The sequence below is a fragment of the Onthophagus taurus genome, chromosome 1, assembly GCF_036711975.1.
Source record: "Onthophagus taurus isolate NC chromosome 1, IU_Otau_3.0, whole genome shotgun sequence".
Lineage (NCBI taxonomy): Eukaryota > Metazoa > Arthropoda > Insecta > Coleoptera > Scarabaeidae > Onthophagus > Onthophagus taurus.
Window position 1 is genome coordinate 2,198,907 of NC_091966.1, and position 17,525 is coordinate 2,216,431.

A 17,525-nucleotide genomic window follows, 5' to 3' on the forward strand; every position below is an offset into this window, starting at 1 on the left:
TTAGTGACCTAGTGCCCTAGTCGATTCAGTGCGGAATTATAACAAAAACAATAATACCCAATACGTGTGTTCCGCGTATCGCAGTGTGCGCGTTTTTGTGTTTTGGTCTTAAAACGGTAAAAATATGACAATATTTATCTATATTATGGGAAAAGCAGACTGGACCACTGGGAAAAACTGCAAAACATTATCTAGTTTAATTTAGTGTTAAAAATAAGTAACTAATTAGTATGTATTTACTAGGTGTTATACAATTGTGCTATGCATAATATAGAAAAAAAAAAAAAAGGACCGAGAGGAATGGGGAAGAACAGTAAACACCTAATATCACAAAAACTAGGCTAGGTAGAAAGGCTGAGGAGGAGGATGGAACAATAGATTCAACAATATCCCAAAAATCTCAAATTTCAACATCATATTCAATTTCATCTCAAATTTATTAAGAACTATATGAAACCTTTATTTAACCATATTACATCATTAATTTATTTATTAATCTAATTATTTATTTATTTGATTTAAAGGAACGCCTCGTTTGACTACATGTGGTATAGTTTTTGGAACCATTCTATAACAAAAAATTTTTTTATTAATCCCCAATATCAAAATGAATTAATAAATCAACTTACGATATACAATCGATGATGGGACAAACAGATAAACACATTGTACATCCCGTACAATCATCGGTAACTTTGGGAATGTGTGTTTTAGCATCAAATCGAATTGCTTGATACCCAGAGTCATTACACGCCATGTAACATTTTCCACAGTTTATACACATATCCTAAAAAGTTAAAAATTACTACAAAATCATAAAAAACAAAATTAATATTACATCATCTATTAAAGCAACGACTTGCTTTGAGTTATCCAAAGCTTTATATGTTCCAATTTTCGGTAAACTCCTCCCAATGACATCTTTAACGCTGAGTGTTTCCGCTTTGGATTGCGATTGAGGCAAATTAACTCCCGATTCTGTCGTAATCGTCCCCTTTTGGCGTAAAATTTCAAGTTGTTCTTCCCGCTGTAATTTATATTCGCCGAAATGTGGCAATTTCATCCCATTTTTATCATAAACACTTTCAACTAATTTTCCTTTTTGATGTTTTAGACTTGGTGGACTTTGACCTTTCCAATTCGGTAAACGTTGGTCTAAATATAACAACGTTTTTAACCCCGTGCAATAATCATTAATGAGGGTGAAATCTTGATTTTGTACCGCACTGCAAACTTGAAGAATGGTAGCTCCGCATTGAAGAAATTGTAACGCAACATCGGCTGAGTCAATACCCCCGATTCCTAAAATAGGAAATCCTGGGATTGCGTTAGAAATTGCGGATACAGCTCTTAATCCAACTGGGCGGGTGGCGTTTCCGCTAACACCACCGTAAGTGGTGCGTTTTTCGTATCCAACTCCCGGCCAAGGTTCTCCGTTTGGATTAATTGTCATTAAACCGGAAATTGTATTAATCGCTGAAACTCCCCATGCTCCCCCACGTTTAGCCGCTAAAGCTATATCGACGATATTCGTGATATTGGGTGTTAATTTAATGAAAAATGGAATATCGACAACCGATTTAACCCATTTTGAAATTCCCTCAACCAATTCGGGTTTTTGCCCGCAAGCTAACCCCATTCCCGATTCACCCATCCCATGAGGACACGACAAATTCAACTCTAAAGCATCCGCGCCACTTTTTACCGTTTTAACCGCGAGTTCTTTCCAATCATTTTCGTTATAACTACACATAATACTCGCGATTATAATCTTCTCGGGAAAATCTTTTTTTAACTCTTCGATTCCTTTCAACCAGTAACTTTCGTGTTTTTCCGAAATCAATTCGATATTTAAAAAGGATCCTTGTTGCGGGCCATAATTATTTTCCCCGGAAGTTGTACCCCTTACAATTCTCGGCGAAACATTCGTGACTAAATCTTTTTCTAACGAGAACGTTTTTGTTACTACAAAACCCCAACCTTGTTCGAAAGCTCTTCTTATCATCGGTAAACTGGTTGTTGGTGGCGCAGACGCTAATCCAAAAGGATTCTCAAATTTAATTCCACACATTTCAACGGAAATATCTACATCGTCTATTTCTGTGTGGAAAAGTGGTAATTTGGGTTTTGATTCTTTTGGGAGTCCTTCTAAAGAGGAATGGATGTACCAAGCTGCTGTTTTGCCATCATTCACCGATTCCACGGTTGTTTCAGCCACCCCAGCCATATCACCACCACACCATACTTTTGGGTGCGATGTTTGCATTGTAATTTTATTAACTTCAGGTAAATTTGAGTATGCATCGAGTTTTAATGGGTTTAATGCTTCAATAACTAAAATAAAAAAAATAGTAACAGTTAGTAAATACAGTAAAGTTAGTTACAGAAAAACCTCGATATTTTATATTTATACCAAGGACGGTAGAATATAAGAGGAGTGCTATATCATGGGAACAAATGCACAGATCGAAGGCCCATTCGTGACGTCACTCAATTACTATTTTATACTTTGAATTAGCAAATGCTTAATTTATTGTTGTTAGTTTGAGACTTCTGGTTCATAATATAAAATAAAGATTTTGATCGAGTTTAGGCGTGCGTCTCTTAAACCCAAAATTTTCTGGTTCTCGGTCTGGTGTTAGTTTTACTTTTAGTTCAATAAAAAGGTACAACAATCTAGCGCAGAATAATGATTAACTAATATATTATTACTAAACCTAAAAATAGAATGTTCTGATAAGAAGAAGACCAAATACTGCTAGCAGAAGACTTGATACTATTTGCAAAAGACTAGACATTATTAATCCAAGACTAGACACTACTAGTAGAAGACCAGATACTGCTGCCAGACGACCAGATAGTGCCAGCAGAAGACTAGATATTGTTTATTCAAGACTAGATACTAATGATAGAAGATCATATCCTGCTGGCAGAATACTTGATACTATTTGCAAAAGATTAGACATTGCTAATGAAATGCAATACACTGTTTGCAAAAGACTTCATACCGCTAATGATTGACCACATACTGTAAGAGTTCTACTTTTAGTTCAATAAAAATGTACAACAATCTAGCGCTGAATAACAGATAAAACTAGAACTAACACTAGACCTAGAAAGTGTCGGGTTTAGCCGCACGTCTCTCAAGACGGCTAAACGCGAATGTTTCTAGTTCTAGGTCTAGTGTTAGTTCTAGTTTTACACTAGCACTATCACTAGAAGTAACACAACACCTAGACCGAGAACTACAAGCATTCGAGTTTAGCCACACGTCTCTCAAGACGACTTGTTAACATTAGACCTAGAACTAGAAACATTCGGATTTAGCCGCACGTCTCTCAAGACGGCTAAACCCGAATGATTCTAGTTCTAGGTCTTTTGTTAGTTCTAGTGATAGTGCTAGTACAATACTAGAACTAGCACTAGACCGAGAGTGCTAGTTCTAGTATTGCCTTCTTCTAGTATTAGTTCTAGTATTAGCAGTCTTGAGAGACGTGCGGCTAAACCGGAATACTTCTAGTTCTCGGTCTAGTGTTAGTTCTAGTATTGCACAAGCACTATCACTAGAACTAACACAAAACCTAGACCTAGAATCATTCGGGTTTAGCCATCTTGAGAGACGTGAGACTAAACCCGAATGTTTCTAAGTCTAGTGTTAGTTCTAGTTTTAGTTCAATAAAAGTATAGAACAATTTAACGCTGAATAACAACTGAAAGTAGAGCTAACACTAGCACTAGAACTAACACTAGAACTTGAGACATTCGCATTTAGCTTTCTTAAGACGGCTAAACCCGAACTTTTTTTAATTCTAGGTTTAGTGTTAGAATTACTGTCCTTGATTTATACATTGTATAGACAACTCGGGGAATACCCCGAGTTTATCGAAATGAAGCAAGAACAACCAAAGTTAGATTCTATCTATGAGCACTATCATTTATATTGAAATACACTGATGTATTAAATAGATAATTATAAATAGATTATTGAGGTAATACTGTGTTAAATAAATTTTAACTTATTAATATAATTCTAGTGCAGAATAATAATTAACTAATATATTAATACTAAACCTAAAAATAGAATGTTTTAATAAGAAGAAGACCAGATACTGCTAGCAGAAGGCTTGATACTATTTGCAAAAGACTAGACGTTATTAATAGACACTGCTACTAGAAGACCAGATACTGCTGCCAGACGACAGATATTGTTTATTCAAGACTAGATACTAATGACAGAAGATCATATCCTGCTGGCAGAATACTTGATACTATTTGTAAAAGATTAGACATTGCTAATGGAATGCAATACACTATTTGCGGAAGACTTCATACCGCTAATGAATGATTTAGTTCAATAAAAATGTACAACAATCTAGCGCTGAATAACAGATAAAACTAGAACTAACACTAGCACTATCACTAGAACTAACACAAGACCTAGAACTAGAATCATTCGGGTTTAGCCGTCTTGAGAGACGTGCGACTAAACCCGAAAGTTTCTAGTTCTAAGTCTAGTTTTAGTTCTACTATTACACTAGCACTATCATTAGATCTAACACAAGACCTATAACTAGAATCATTCGGGTTTAGCCGTCTTGAGAGACGTGCGGCTAAATCCGAATGTTTCTAGTTCTCCGTCTAGTGCTAGTTCTAGTATTGTACTAGCACTATCACTAGAACTAACACAAGACCTAGAACTAGAATCATTCGGGTTTAGCCGTCTTGAGAGACGTGCGGCTAAATCCGAATGTTTCTAGTTCTAGGTCTAATGTTAGTTTTAGTGACAGTGGTAAGTAGCGCTAGCTAGCATAAGATGTTGCATATTTTTATTGCACGAAAACTAGAACTAACATTAGACCTAGAACTAGAATCATTCGCGTTTAGCCGTCTTGAGAGACGTGCGACTAAACCCGAAAGTTTCTAGTTCTAAGTCTAGTTTTAGTTCTACTATTACACTAGCACTATCATTAGATCTAACACAAGACCTATAACTAGAATCATTCGGGTTTAGCCGTCTTGAGAGACGTGCGGCTAAATCCGAATGTTTCTAGTTCTCCGTCTAGTGCTAGTTCTAGTATTGTACTAGCACTATCACTAGAACTAACATAAGACCTAGAACTAGAATCATTCGGGTTTAGCCGTCTTGAGAAAGGTGCGGCTAAATCCGAATGTTTCTAGTTCTAGGTCTAATGTTAGTTTTAGTGACAGTGGTAAGTAGAGCTAGCTAGCATAAGATGTCACTATGTTGCATATTTTTATTGCACGAAAACTAGAACTAACATTAGACCTAGAACTAGAATCATTCGCGTTTAGCCGTTTTGAGAGACGTGCGGCTAAACCCGAATGCTTCTAGTTCTCGATCTAGTGTCAGTTCTAGTATTGCACTAACACTATCACTAGAACTAACACAAGACCTAGAACTAGAATCATTCGGGTTTAGCCGTCTTGAGAGACGTGCGACTAAATCCGAATGTTTCTAGTTCTAGGTCTAATGTTAGTTTTAGTGACAGTGATAAGCAGAGCTAGTTAGCACAAGATATCACTATGTTACATATTTTTGTTGCACTAAAACTAGAACTAAGATACTAGAACTAGATACTTTCTAGTTCTAGGTCTAATGTTAGTTCTAGTTTTGCACTATCACTAGAACTAACACAAGACCTAGATCTAGAATCGAGACGCGAGGCTAACCCCGAATGTTTCTAGGTCTAGTGTTAGTACTAGTTTCAGTTCAATAAAATATACAACAATTTAACGCTGAATAATAACTACAAGTAGAGCTAACACTAGCACTAGAACTTGAGACATTCGGGTTTAGCCTTGCGTTTTCTAGCTTTAGTGTTAGAACTACCGTCCTCGATTTATACATTGTCTACACAACTCGGGGAATAACCCGAATTTATCTATGACCATGAAATAGAGCAAGTTGAGGAACAACCCAAGTTAGATTTTATCTTTGAGCTCTAACATTTATATTTAAATACATCAATGTATTAAATAGATAATTATAAATAGATTATTGAGGTAATAATGTATTAATTAAATTTTAACTTATTAATTTAATTCTTACTTTCTTTGCTTTGTATTTTCGATCCAAAAGCAGTAATAATAAAGTTAGTTTTAACGGTGGTTAATTGAGTTTCGTCCCGTTTCCAAACCCCGTTTTCTTCTTCGTTTCTCGCAAAAGTAATTGATTTGATCTTTCCTCCTTTAACTTCAACGCTGTGGGGCGATTGGAACCCGACTAATTCGCATTTTTCTTCAATTGCCAAAGAAACTTCTTCGGGAACAGCTCGAATATTTGTAAAACCAGCTCTAAAGATGACATAAACCTTTTTAGCCCCGCATCTCAACGCGGAAGTGGCACAATCAAACGCGGTATCCCCCGAGCCGATTACAACAACGATTCCGTGTAATTTTGGAAGTGTTGGTTCCATTAAAGAGGCGCATCTACACATGTTGGGTTTGCTGGCTTCTGTTACTTTGGGTAGGAAGGATTTTGAGGTGTAATAACCGTGTTCTGGGGTTAAATTTTCGAAAACTTTGTCGGTTTTTGGTTCGGGTAGGCCGATTCCTAAGAAGATTGCGTCGGTTTTTTCTTGGAGAAGCTTTTCTATTGTTATATCTCGAGTTGAGAGGGAACGTTTCGTTTCGATTTTAACACCGAGATCTTCGACGAGTTTTACTTCAAAGTTGATTACGTTCATTGGGAGGCGATATTGGGGGATTTCTGAGGTGCTAAGACCTCCTATGTAATTATTTTTTTCGTAAATCGTTATATTTTCGTAACCTAATCTCCCCAAAAATGTCGCGCATGATAAAGACGCTGGTCCACCACCTAAAAGAACAATTTTTGCTTTTGGATTTTTTGGTGGAGGTGTTTTTGGGTTTCTGATTTGTTTGATGTTCATTTTACTAAAAACTTCGGTTGCAAATTGTTGTAATCCCCCAATGTTAATTGGTCCTTCTTCGCTTGCTTGAAGATTACAGCCTCCGACGCAAAGATCGCTTGTGGGGCAAACCATCCCGCAAGTTATCCCCAATGGGTTATCCGAAAAAATCGCTTTAGCAGCTCCATAATAATTTTTGTTAGCTATGCTGGTTATAAACGATTTGATATCGAGTTGTGTGGGGCATGATTTTTGACACGGCGCATCTGCGCATTTAAGACACCTCGCCGCTTCTTTTAATGCACCCCTTTCGGATAAAGTGGTTGGTTTGATGTCTGAGAAGTCGTTCTCCAAACTGGGACATTTCTAAATAATTCGATATAATTTAATTATTATTATTTAATTGTTATGTTAAATTAGTCACCGAACAATGTTTATCCGCATTCCTTTTCCATTGCTTTTTCGCCGATTTCGTAACACTTGATGGGAGGACGGTTGAGTGCGTCGCAACTCTTGGATTCAAGGCCAAGAGGTTCTAAACAATTATTACATTCGTTTACCTCAAAAAAAATAATATTAAAAAATTACTTACTTCAATATCTGGGATATCTACACTAATTTTACTCATGGTAAAGCACTCTGACCCTGAACCACGAGTTATAATGTTATAAAACAAAGTAAAAAAAGTTTTAAATGAACTCTCGCTCTAGTTGAGTGTTAAAAACGTACTGTTGGTCGCTTTCCCCAGTTACATAGTTACGGTTATTGAACGATTACGGTTAAAAAGATAAGGAAAGATAATCAGGGTCAACTGCGAAAATCTTTTAAAGAATTAATATATCTAAGGATTAAATAATTTAAATATTTTGTTGATTGTATTATAACAATTAGTAATAATAGGAATAATAACAATACACGTTTTAAACACGTGAGTATATATTATATCAGTTGGTCAGTTGATTGGCTCTTAATCGGTTTAAAAATGATCACGAGTAATCGAGGAACAAGGTCAAACACGAGCAAGATAAATTTATAGAATCCGATTATGTATCAAAAATGTATTTTTTTGTATGAATCTTGAGATTAGGTTCAAAAATCTTTATTGATAAATAAGTAAACATATTAAGTGATTTATCCTTAATAGTCGTTTAGTGACGATAAACTATCGATAACCTCGATATATTACGCTTTGATTTTTGAAATCACCGTATAGTATTTCAAAATTCTTATCAAAAAAAGGTGGAAATTTGAAAAACATGTTTTTAATTATAGTTTATCTAAAAAAAATTAATCAAAGCAAACATAAGAATTGCACTTGAGATGATTACTATTTTCTAAAAGAAATTATCGAAATAATAAAGTGGTGTTGAGTGAAAATAATTCAAGTATATCCTTGAAAGGTTCTAAAATTGCCACACAACTTGTAGAATTAATTTCTTGAAAGAACACAAACATAAATTTATGATAAAATGATTCTAGAACTTGAAATTATAACTATAGATCTATTTATTATGCTTGCCATGATGTAAGACATCCATTAATGTTACAAATTCTAAATGATTCTAGAAGTCCAGAATAATTGTAATATTTGTTATTTAACTATATCTACATACTAGATATTGCTTGCAGAAGATTAGTTATTAATTACAACGCTATACATATACTGTTAATATAAATCTAAAAATTGCTAATAGTAGAGTAGGTAGTGCTTGTAAAAGATAAGTTCTGCTTGCAGAAAATAAGACACTGTTAATGAATGTGTACAAAGTTTTTAATAAAAGACTAGATAGTGTTTGCAGAACATCGCATACTGTTTCCATAATACTGCGTACAATTTGTGGAAGACTAGATACTGCTTGAAGTAGCTTGATATTGCTAATAGAAGACCAGATGCTGCGTGCAGAAGACTAGATACTGTTAATGAGTGTCTAAAAACTAGTTATAGATTGCTGAATGCTGTTTGTAAAAGGCTATTATTTGCGAAAGTTCAGTTACTGTTAAGAAGAAGATCAGATACTGCTTGTGGAAGGTGGGATACTGTTCATGAATGTCTAGAAATTGCTAAAAAAAGACTAGACACTGCGTATTGCGTGCAGAAGATTAGATACTAATTGAAGAACCTAGATACTGCCAATAGAATACTATACATTATTTGCAGAAGAGTAAATACTGTTAATGTATGCCTAGGAAGTGCTAATGGAAGACGAAATGCTACTTGCATAACACTAGATACTGCTTCCAGAAGATTAAATCTATTCGTAAAAGTCTAAATACTCTTCGCAGAAGATTAGTTACTGTGTTAATAAATGACAAACTAGTTATAAATGACTTGATACTGTTTACAAAAGACTATTGTTTAGGAGCTATTTGTAAAAAACTAGATAGTGCTTGCAGAAGATTAATTAGTGCTTAATTAGTCGAGAAATTGCTAATAGAAGACTAAATATTATTTCCAGAAGATTAGAAAACTATTTATAAAAGATTTAATATTCTTTACAGAACGTTAGTTACTGTTAATGAATGTGTAGACTATTAGGAGACGAGACTCTAATAAGAGAACTTGAAAAAGAATTCGAATTTGTTAGAAATCTACTTAGTGTTTGCGGAAGTATAGATTTTGCTTGAAAAGGTCTAAACTTTGTTTATAGAACTCTAAATACAGCTTATAAAGGACTACTTAGATACTGTTAATGAATGTCTAGAAACTGGTGATAGATTGCTAGATACTTGTAAAGCACTAGACAATTCTTGTAGAAATCTAGATACAGCATTTGCTATTTGAATATGTACAGGTGTCCCGTTAAGCGTACGGAGCGGCTGTATCTCAACACCGGTAAGGCCTAGAGGTTTGGAAAAAAAATTCTTATAAGCAAAGTGGGCAAGAGAAATAGCTAGAAATTATTTTGAAGTTCGTAATTCGACCGCTAGGGGGCGTAACTGCCAATGAGAAACATAAAGTTCCCGCTATCTCAGAAACTTAGACGATGAGCTATAACTTTGACAACATCATTTAGTAGCTTGGATAATACCGCATCGCTTTTGTTTTGCGATATTTCTCATATCTGTCATAATAAGGGAGGGGGAGGCCAATGCGTTTTCAAATGTTTACATTTTAATATCTCCTGGACCATTCAACCGATTTGAATATTTTTGGTCTTGTTTGAAAGAGCATTTCATGCTCTTTTAAAAGACCTCTTTCAGTAAGACCGCTTGGTTTAAAACAAATAAGCTAGAGGGCGTTATCTGCAGCGGTTACATATTTTTGTGAATTTTGAAAGAAAGTTGAATGGAACGGTACTATTTACTTCACAGACCCTTAATCACCATAAAATTTGCTAAATATTAGTAAAAACCGCATCTCGATATCTCCATCCATTCTCGAATTATAAAAGAAAATGTTAAAAATTCGTATATCTTAATCGGATCAAGTTACCTTAGGAAACAAATAAGAGAGAACAAAAATTTTATTATCTAGAACCTTCCTTCACACTTTATCCAAGCTCAGAACTGCTTCAAAACTATTTTTGAGGCGTGTTGAAAAGCCAACGGATCAATGAAACATCAACAATGATAATAAAACAAAATAAACCAAAACACTTAGAATAACTTAAATTTTTGGCAAAAATAACTCACTAATGTGCGAAATGCCTTCCATAAACCTCGATGCATTTATTGAATCTAGTTTCGATGAAAAAAAAGCGCTGCTTAAGTCTCGGCCCTGGACACGTTTCTACTGGTATTTAGTGTTTTGTCATATTTTCTCTGGTTATTGGGTTTTGTTGAAAAGTCAGGTCGTTTAGTCTACCCAATAGATAAAGGGGTGAAAGCAATGTGGGTTTTGCTCGAACCAAGAATGCATATTATGCAAGATTACATCAGCTTGTGGACAGATGCTTCATGCATCCATTGCATTTGTGATAAAAGGTTTGGATTTGCCCAAATCATATTTAAAAGTCAATGGTAATAGTTCAGTCTGTTATCATAATCGGTATCTGTTAAGGCCTGATGTAAAACAACGTGGTGGAGATATTATTCTCTTGAGAACTCTTGTGGAATTGTTTTCGGAGTTCCCAGATTATGTGGGATCACATTGCGCACCAATGTGATTTACGAATTCATAGAGATGTCTGAATGGGCTACACGTTGCCAGTTTTCCGTAATCGCTAAGTCAATCTTAAAAACACTTCTAGAGAAAAATGTCTTTCTTTGTCGTAATTGCATTGCACATTTTTGCCATGCAGTTGCATCGTATTCGAAACATTGAAAATAAATCATCATACGCTTCTGCGTTAGTAAATGGCATGTTTACAGTTACCATGGTTATGTGATTTGTTTTTCTCGATGAGGTAACTGGATCCGATTGATGGCACTCGAGTTTTTAACATTTCTTCTATAACTCGAGAACGGGTGGCGATAACGAGATGCGGTTTTCACTAAAATTTAGCAAATTTTAAGGTGACTAAGGGTCTGTGAAGTAAATAGTATCGTTCCATTTAACTTTTCTTCAAAAATCATAAAAATATGTAATCGCTGCAGATAACGTCCTCTAGCTCATTTGTTTTTAAGCAGACGGTCTTACTGAAAATATCTCTAAAAAGAGCATAAAATGCTCTTTCAAACAACACCGAAAATATTCAAATCGGTTGAATGGTCTAGGAGATATTAAAATGTAAACATATGAAAACGCATTGGCCTCCCCCTCCCTTATTATGACAGATATGAGAAATATCGCAAAACAAAAGCGATGCGGTATTATCCAAGCTACTAAATGATGTTGTCAAAGTTATAGCTCATCGTCTAACTTTTTGAGATAGCGGGAATTTTATGTTTCTCTATGGCAGTTACGCCACCTAGCGGTCGAATTACGAACTTCAAAATAATTTCCAGCTATTTCTCTTGGTCACTTTGCTTATAAGGATTTTTTTTCCCAAACCTCTAGGCTTTACCATTCTAGAGATACAGCCGCTCCGTACGCTTAACGGGACACCCTGTATATTTCGCAGCATTTTTATGTTTCTGATATCCCGTAGTGTGGTATGTTTGGAGAATGAATCATTTACTTGATACTGTATCTATACAGGCTGTTTTTATAAGTCGTGGCATAATTTTAATCACAAATACTAGAGTCAAAATAACCTAAGATATAGGCCATCAAAGTTAAGAAATTTTTAAACATTTTCTTAAATATTTAATATGGTTTGTCTTAGAAAGATAAAAATAATATGCAAACATGGGATCAATGCTATACAGGATGTTCACAAAGCTTATTTCCTTAAAACTTTTTTATTATGTCGTAAACCATTAAATGTTGCAATTGATTCTAAAAGCCTATTTCATTTTAAAATTATGTGTATTTGTACACATTTTTGATTAGACACATCGTTTTTGAGTTATTCACAAAAAGATTTAAGTTTGTTTAAAAGAAATCTCAAATTATTACTGCATGAAATTTGGATTTTCTTCAGTACAATTATTTTTTAACATTTCTCAAATTCATGGTTATCTGCAAAAAGATCTTTTTTCCAAAAACGCATCATCAATAGTACATTTTTCCATCATAATATGGCAATACTGTATTTGCAACGGATAATCAACAATTTTTAATCTTTGTACTCTGCACAAATGGATGAATACAATTGCTGTTCATGTAGGACATGCCAAGACGTACCTTTGGATATTCTGAAATGTCTAAACTGTTGCTATCAACAGTACTAACAGTACTACGATCTGCTACAAAATCCAAAATGTTTTCTGCTAGTTGGGGTGTGCGAACTCAACTCCAATTCCCGTTATTTACATACTGCTGTCTTAAATTTCCTGCCTCACGTAAATCTCTGATCAAAAATTTTTAAGAGTAAAAAAATTTAAAATAAAATAGGCTTTTAGAATCAGTTGGAAAATTTAATGGTCTATGAGGAAATGAAAAAGTTTTAAAGGGTTTAGTCGTGAAAAAAACTTTCAGTTGTGAATGTCAACTTTAATTTTATTATTATATTCGTAATCTTCATAAAATAACCTTTAAAGTGAGTCTAAACTTGACGTATTTATCTCAAAAAACCAAAAAGTTCGAACTTTCAACTTTTAATTTTGACATATTTGTCAACTTTATAAAAAATCCTTTAAAATGAGTCCAAACATGACGCACTTATCTCAAAAAACAAAAAAGTTAGAATAAAAAAACGTTAACCCCGAAGTTAGCAACAATGAAGATAGCAATTTAATTTTTAAATATTAATACCAACCTTAATTTTTTATTTTTTTTATTATATTTTAATTTTTTGTGACAAATATTAAGACATTTTATAAAAATTAAGAATATGTCAAAATGACATTGACATTTCAAACGGGAAGTTGCTTATATCTCGAGTAATATTGGAATTAAACGTATCATGTGTGTACTCATTTTAAAGGATTTTTCACGACGATTACAAATATGTCAAAATTGACGTGAACATTCTTAACCGGAAGTTGACCATAACTTCAATAATATTGAAGATAAATATGTCATGTTTGTACTCATTTTAAAGGATTTTTAATGAAGATTACAAATATGTCAAAATTGAGGTTGACATTTTAAACCTGAAGTTAGTTATGATGTAATAGAAGTTTTATAACTGAAGTTAATCTGGTGTTAGTCACTCTTCCGCACTTTCTTTTTATTTTAACGTGTTTCTTGGGTTTAACACATTGATTAAAAAAAATCGTCGATTTTTAAGCCACATGATGATTACCATTAATGAAAACATTACAAAATCAAGGTTGTATCTTTTTGCAAATATCTCTGATCAAAAATTTCTAAGAGTGAAAAAATTTTAAAATAAAATAGGCTTTTAGAATCAGTTGGAAAATTTAATGGTCTATGAGGTAATGAAAAAGTTTTAAAGGGTTTAGTCGTGAAAAAAACTTTCAGTTGTGAATGTCAACTTTAATTTTATTATTATATTCGTAATCTTCATAAAATAACCTTTAACGTGAGTCTAAACTTGACGCATTTATCTTAAAAAACCAAAAAGTTCGAACTTTCAACTTTTAATTTTGACATATTTGTCAACTTCATAAAAAATCCTTTAAAATGAGTCCAAACTCGACGTATTTAACTTTAATATTAATGGAAATACAATCACTTCCGGTTTGAAACGTCAACGTCAATTTTGACATATTTGTCATCTTCATTAAAAAACCTTTAAAATAAGTCCAAAGATGACGCACTTATCTCAAAAAACAAAAAAGTTTGAATAAAAAAACGTTAACCCCGAAGTTAGCAACAATGAAGATAGCAATTTAATTTTTAAATATTAATACCAACCTTAATTTTTTATTTTTTTTTTATTATATTTTTGTTTTTGTGACAAATATTAAGACATTTTATAAAAATTAAGAATATGTCAAAATGACATTGACATCTCAAACCGGAAGTTGCTTATATCTCGAGTAATATTGGAATTAAACGTATCACGTTTATACTCATTTTAAAGGATATTTCACGACGATTACAAATATGTCAAAATTGACGTTGACATTCTTAACCGGAAGTTGACCATAACTTCATTAATATTGAAGATAAATATGTCGTGTTTGTACTCATTTTAAAGGATTTTTAATGAAGATTACAAATATGTCAAAATTGAGGTTGACATTTTACACCTGAAGTTAGTTATGATATAATAGAAGTTTTATAACTGAAGTTAATCTAGTGTTAGTTACTTTTCCGCACTTTCTTTTTATTTTTAACGTGTTTTTTGGGTCATTTCACATTGATTAAAAAAAATCGTCGATTTTTAAGCCCCACATGATGATTCTTGAATTTTTCCCAAGTTTCTTAATATTTTTGTTAAAAAAGAGTGTTCTTAAATTTTAACCTGTAAATTTGTAACACTTCGTCCTTAATTTCATTTTACAACTTTTTAAACTTTAATTAAGAAACTTGAAGATGTTAATTTATTTATAACTGGTTTGATTTAAATTCTATATAAAATAAAAACCAGTTTAAATGTACAAAATCAAATTCTAGATCTAGATTATTTTCTTCAAAATTTTTTACACGAATCTTCATTTCTTCAAGTCTCCGCAAATCTTCTCTGTAGTTTATTAAGTATATTTACTCAATATTACAGAAATTGTATATGAGTTATGATCTGCACTAACAACTCATTCTTAACTTACACTTCCACAGTAGTTACATACCTTCGACACAAATTTAAATATCTAGTAGTAATAGATTATAACAGATGGCGTAAATAGTTTTCTAAAAAATTATATAAATTGAAGGATAAAAATTCGCAACATATATTTCAATATATTTATTTGGTTTTGTTGTTCATCGTAATATTCTTTCTGTATAAACAATATCGCACAGTCGTTACTTATATACTTATAATTAATATACTATTTAATATCGTACAATAATAAGCATCTGTGATACAATAACACGTTCATTAGACGATCTGTTCGCCCGATTTATTTTTTCTGAAAGCTTATCATCGAAGTGGGTGATTACAGAGCGGCTTAGCTAAAAAACCTTTTCGCTTAAGGTTATAAAGACATCTAGCTTACGAAGTAGTTCTAACTATACACTACGAGAACGCAGAAACAATGTACAAAGGTCGCGACGGTGAAGAGGTTCCACTGGTGAGAAAGGAAATTTTTTAAGAATTTTCGGCAACATTTTTCGAAATGTACACATACTTATAAAAATTCATTTATCACAATACACTACAAAAAATTCAACAAAACCTATATATATTTTTAGTTCTTTTTAATTTTTTTGGATTATAAATTCATCTGTTATCTTTTTTTGTTTTCAACCCTCACCCAATATTTTTTTATTCTTGATATTATTTTACACACGACTTCTTTTTCATCGAGTCGACTTTTTTTAGATATGTCCCTTAAGAAAACGTCTGCGAAAGCGTCGCTTAGTAAAAAATATGTACTATTTTATTGTTGTCTCTGTCCTCTCGTCTCCCCCACATAAATCATTTTTCCTTCACACGTAAAGCGTTAATCGTCATCTCTTCAAAATATGGGAATATGTACAACGATTACCGTACAATTAATAATAGTTACAATATACACCTATTTTACTTTCAATGGGGCCCTATCTAAGTGAAACAATCCGCAGAACAAAGCTGTCGGCTTTTTCTTCCATCTTTTGTGATCGTTAGTGTATTTTATTATCTTAATGAAATTTAAGCGAAGTCCATACTATGGCATTAGGATGAACCAACGCTCCAATTTCGCAATTTACCGTTCTCGATCTACCATTTATTACAAATAGGGCTTCACTTGCGGGTGTTACCATGTATTGTCCGAATAACCCTAAAAAAAGAAAAACATTTTAATCAATTTTAATTAATTTCAAATTTTTTTATTACCTGAACCACTTATGGGGCGATTAGCATTTCCCCACTTTGTGAGTTCTGAAGGGACTGGTTTTCCAACCCCCGTTATAATTTCAACTTTTCCCGTCAATAAATTTAAGAATAAAATGTCTTCTTTATCTTGAGCCGTGGCATAAATATCGTAACTGTGCGTAGTTTGACTTGGATAAAATGTAATATCAGAAATATTTAAAGTGGTTTTAACATCAAACGAAAACAATAACCCAGTAGCTGTAATTAAATTAAAATTTATTTTTACGATTCATATTTTTAATTAAACCTTACGAGTTATCTCTTGTACAATTAAAGTTGCTCCATTCTTCGTTCGATCTAAAGTGACCAATTTACGCGAATCAGGAGATATGAAAGGAACTCCTGGTAAAGTTGGTTTTGTAGCAATAACCGTGTCTGTTAAATAATCGAGAAGTAACTGTCCCGTGGGTCTGTTTGTAACTGGTTCTAAACATTCCATAATAACCAAACCGTCTACAATAAAGTTTTTATTAAAAATAAAATTAATAGTTAAGATTTATCGTTTTACATAGTGCTGAAAATTGGATTTGTTCAGGGACGCAATTGTATGGAGTTAAATCCACCGATCTTGTATATCTTAAGTTGACTAAATCAAGTTTGTACAAGCCTCTTTGATTGGTGTGGGTGACATAACCATATTTAAAACTGTAGTGGGATAATTCCTATAGCGATATAAATAATTTTTTTAATGAATATTTTCTTAGTTGGTGTATTGAAGGGTTTAAAAAAGTTACAAGTCTCTTTATCTCTATCTATTTATCTTGGTTCAACGTTTTTGCATTTTGGCCATTCTATAATAGTGTGTCCATAGAGTCATGGTGCACTTTTAACAGGTCATAGAATAGACAAAGCAAGATAGAAATGTGAAATTTTCACCAAATAAATGGAAAACTCTCTAAATTTTCGTAATATGATGTGATATCACGAACTGTGCAGCAGCGGATCAGCCGCAATATGGACGGTACAGAGGAGGGACGTAATTAAAACACGATAATTACTTAAGGGACTACTATATGCGTTAAGGAGTGATAGTGGAGGAAAAATGGGGCGGAGAATAATATCTATAATCGAAGTGGGATTACCTATCTAACATAAATAACCTTCAAAAGTTATAAGAACGAAGTTGAAATACACGCCGATGGTAAATGGGACATCTCCAGAGTCGATTTTTAACTTTCTGAAGGTATGCCGGAATGATGGACATCTTTAAATATGTCCTTGG

General features: G+C 33.2%; 2 protein-coding genes across 3 annotated transcripts in view; both read right to left on the reverse strand.

Annotated features, from left to right (window-relative positions):
• Positions 1 to 418: 418 nt before the first annotated feature.
• LOC111423597 (dihydropyrimidine dehydrogenase su(r)) lies at positions 419 to 7,649 on the reverse strand. The gene is made up of 6 exons (XM_071194303.1): positions 7,483 to 7,649; positions 7,315 to 7,425; positions 6,071 to 7,256; positions 839 to 2,334; positions 630 to 787; positions 419 to 568 (listed from the first exon to the last, which is right to left on the reverse strand). Exons 1-6 carry the CDS (start codon positions 7,516 to 7,518, stop codon positions 502 to 504), a joined length of 3,054 nt encoding a protein of 1,017 aa, XP_071050404.1. The 5' UTR covers positions 7,519 to 7,649; the 3' UTR covers positions 419 to 501.
• Positions 7,650 to 15,175: 7,526 nt separating this feature from the next.
• LOC111423600 (follistatin-related protein 5-like) overlaps positions 15,176 to 17,525 on the reverse strand; it is a 245,206-nt gene continuing 242,856 nt past the window's right edge. For both annotated transcript variants that reach the window (XM_071194309.1, XM_071194313.1), the window contains exons 17-20: positions 16,812 to 16,965; positions 16,556 to 16,756; positions 16,265 to 16,501; positions 15,176 to 16,208 (exon numbers count right to left, since the gene is read on the reverse strand). In XM_071194309.1, coding sequence (XP_071050410.1) covers positions 16,069 to 16,208; positions 16,265 to 16,501; positions 16,556 to 16,756; positions 16,812 to 16,965 — 732 coding nt within the window. In that variant the 3' untranslated portion in view covers positions 15,176 to 16,068. The remainder of the gene's footprint in view (positions 16,209 to 16,264; positions 16,502 to 16,555; positions 16,757 to 16,811; positions 16,966 to 17,525) is intronic.

What these genes read in the sequence shown, in the direction of transcription:
- LOC111423597 (XM_071194303.1), bottom strand. Translation starts at nt 7,518, where the DNA reads ATGAGTAAAATTAGTGTAGATATCCCAGATATTGAA. An exon ending in TAGATATCCCAGATATTGAA is followed by an intron (nt 7,426 to 7,482) that starts GTAAGTAATTTT and finishes ATAATTGTTTAG; the next exon opens with AACCTCTTGGCCTTGAATCC. An exon ending in ATGCGGATAAACATTGTTCG is followed by an intron (nt 7,257 to 7,314) that starts GTGACTAATTTA and finishes CGAATTATTTAG; the next exon opens with AAATGTCCCAGTTTGGAGAA.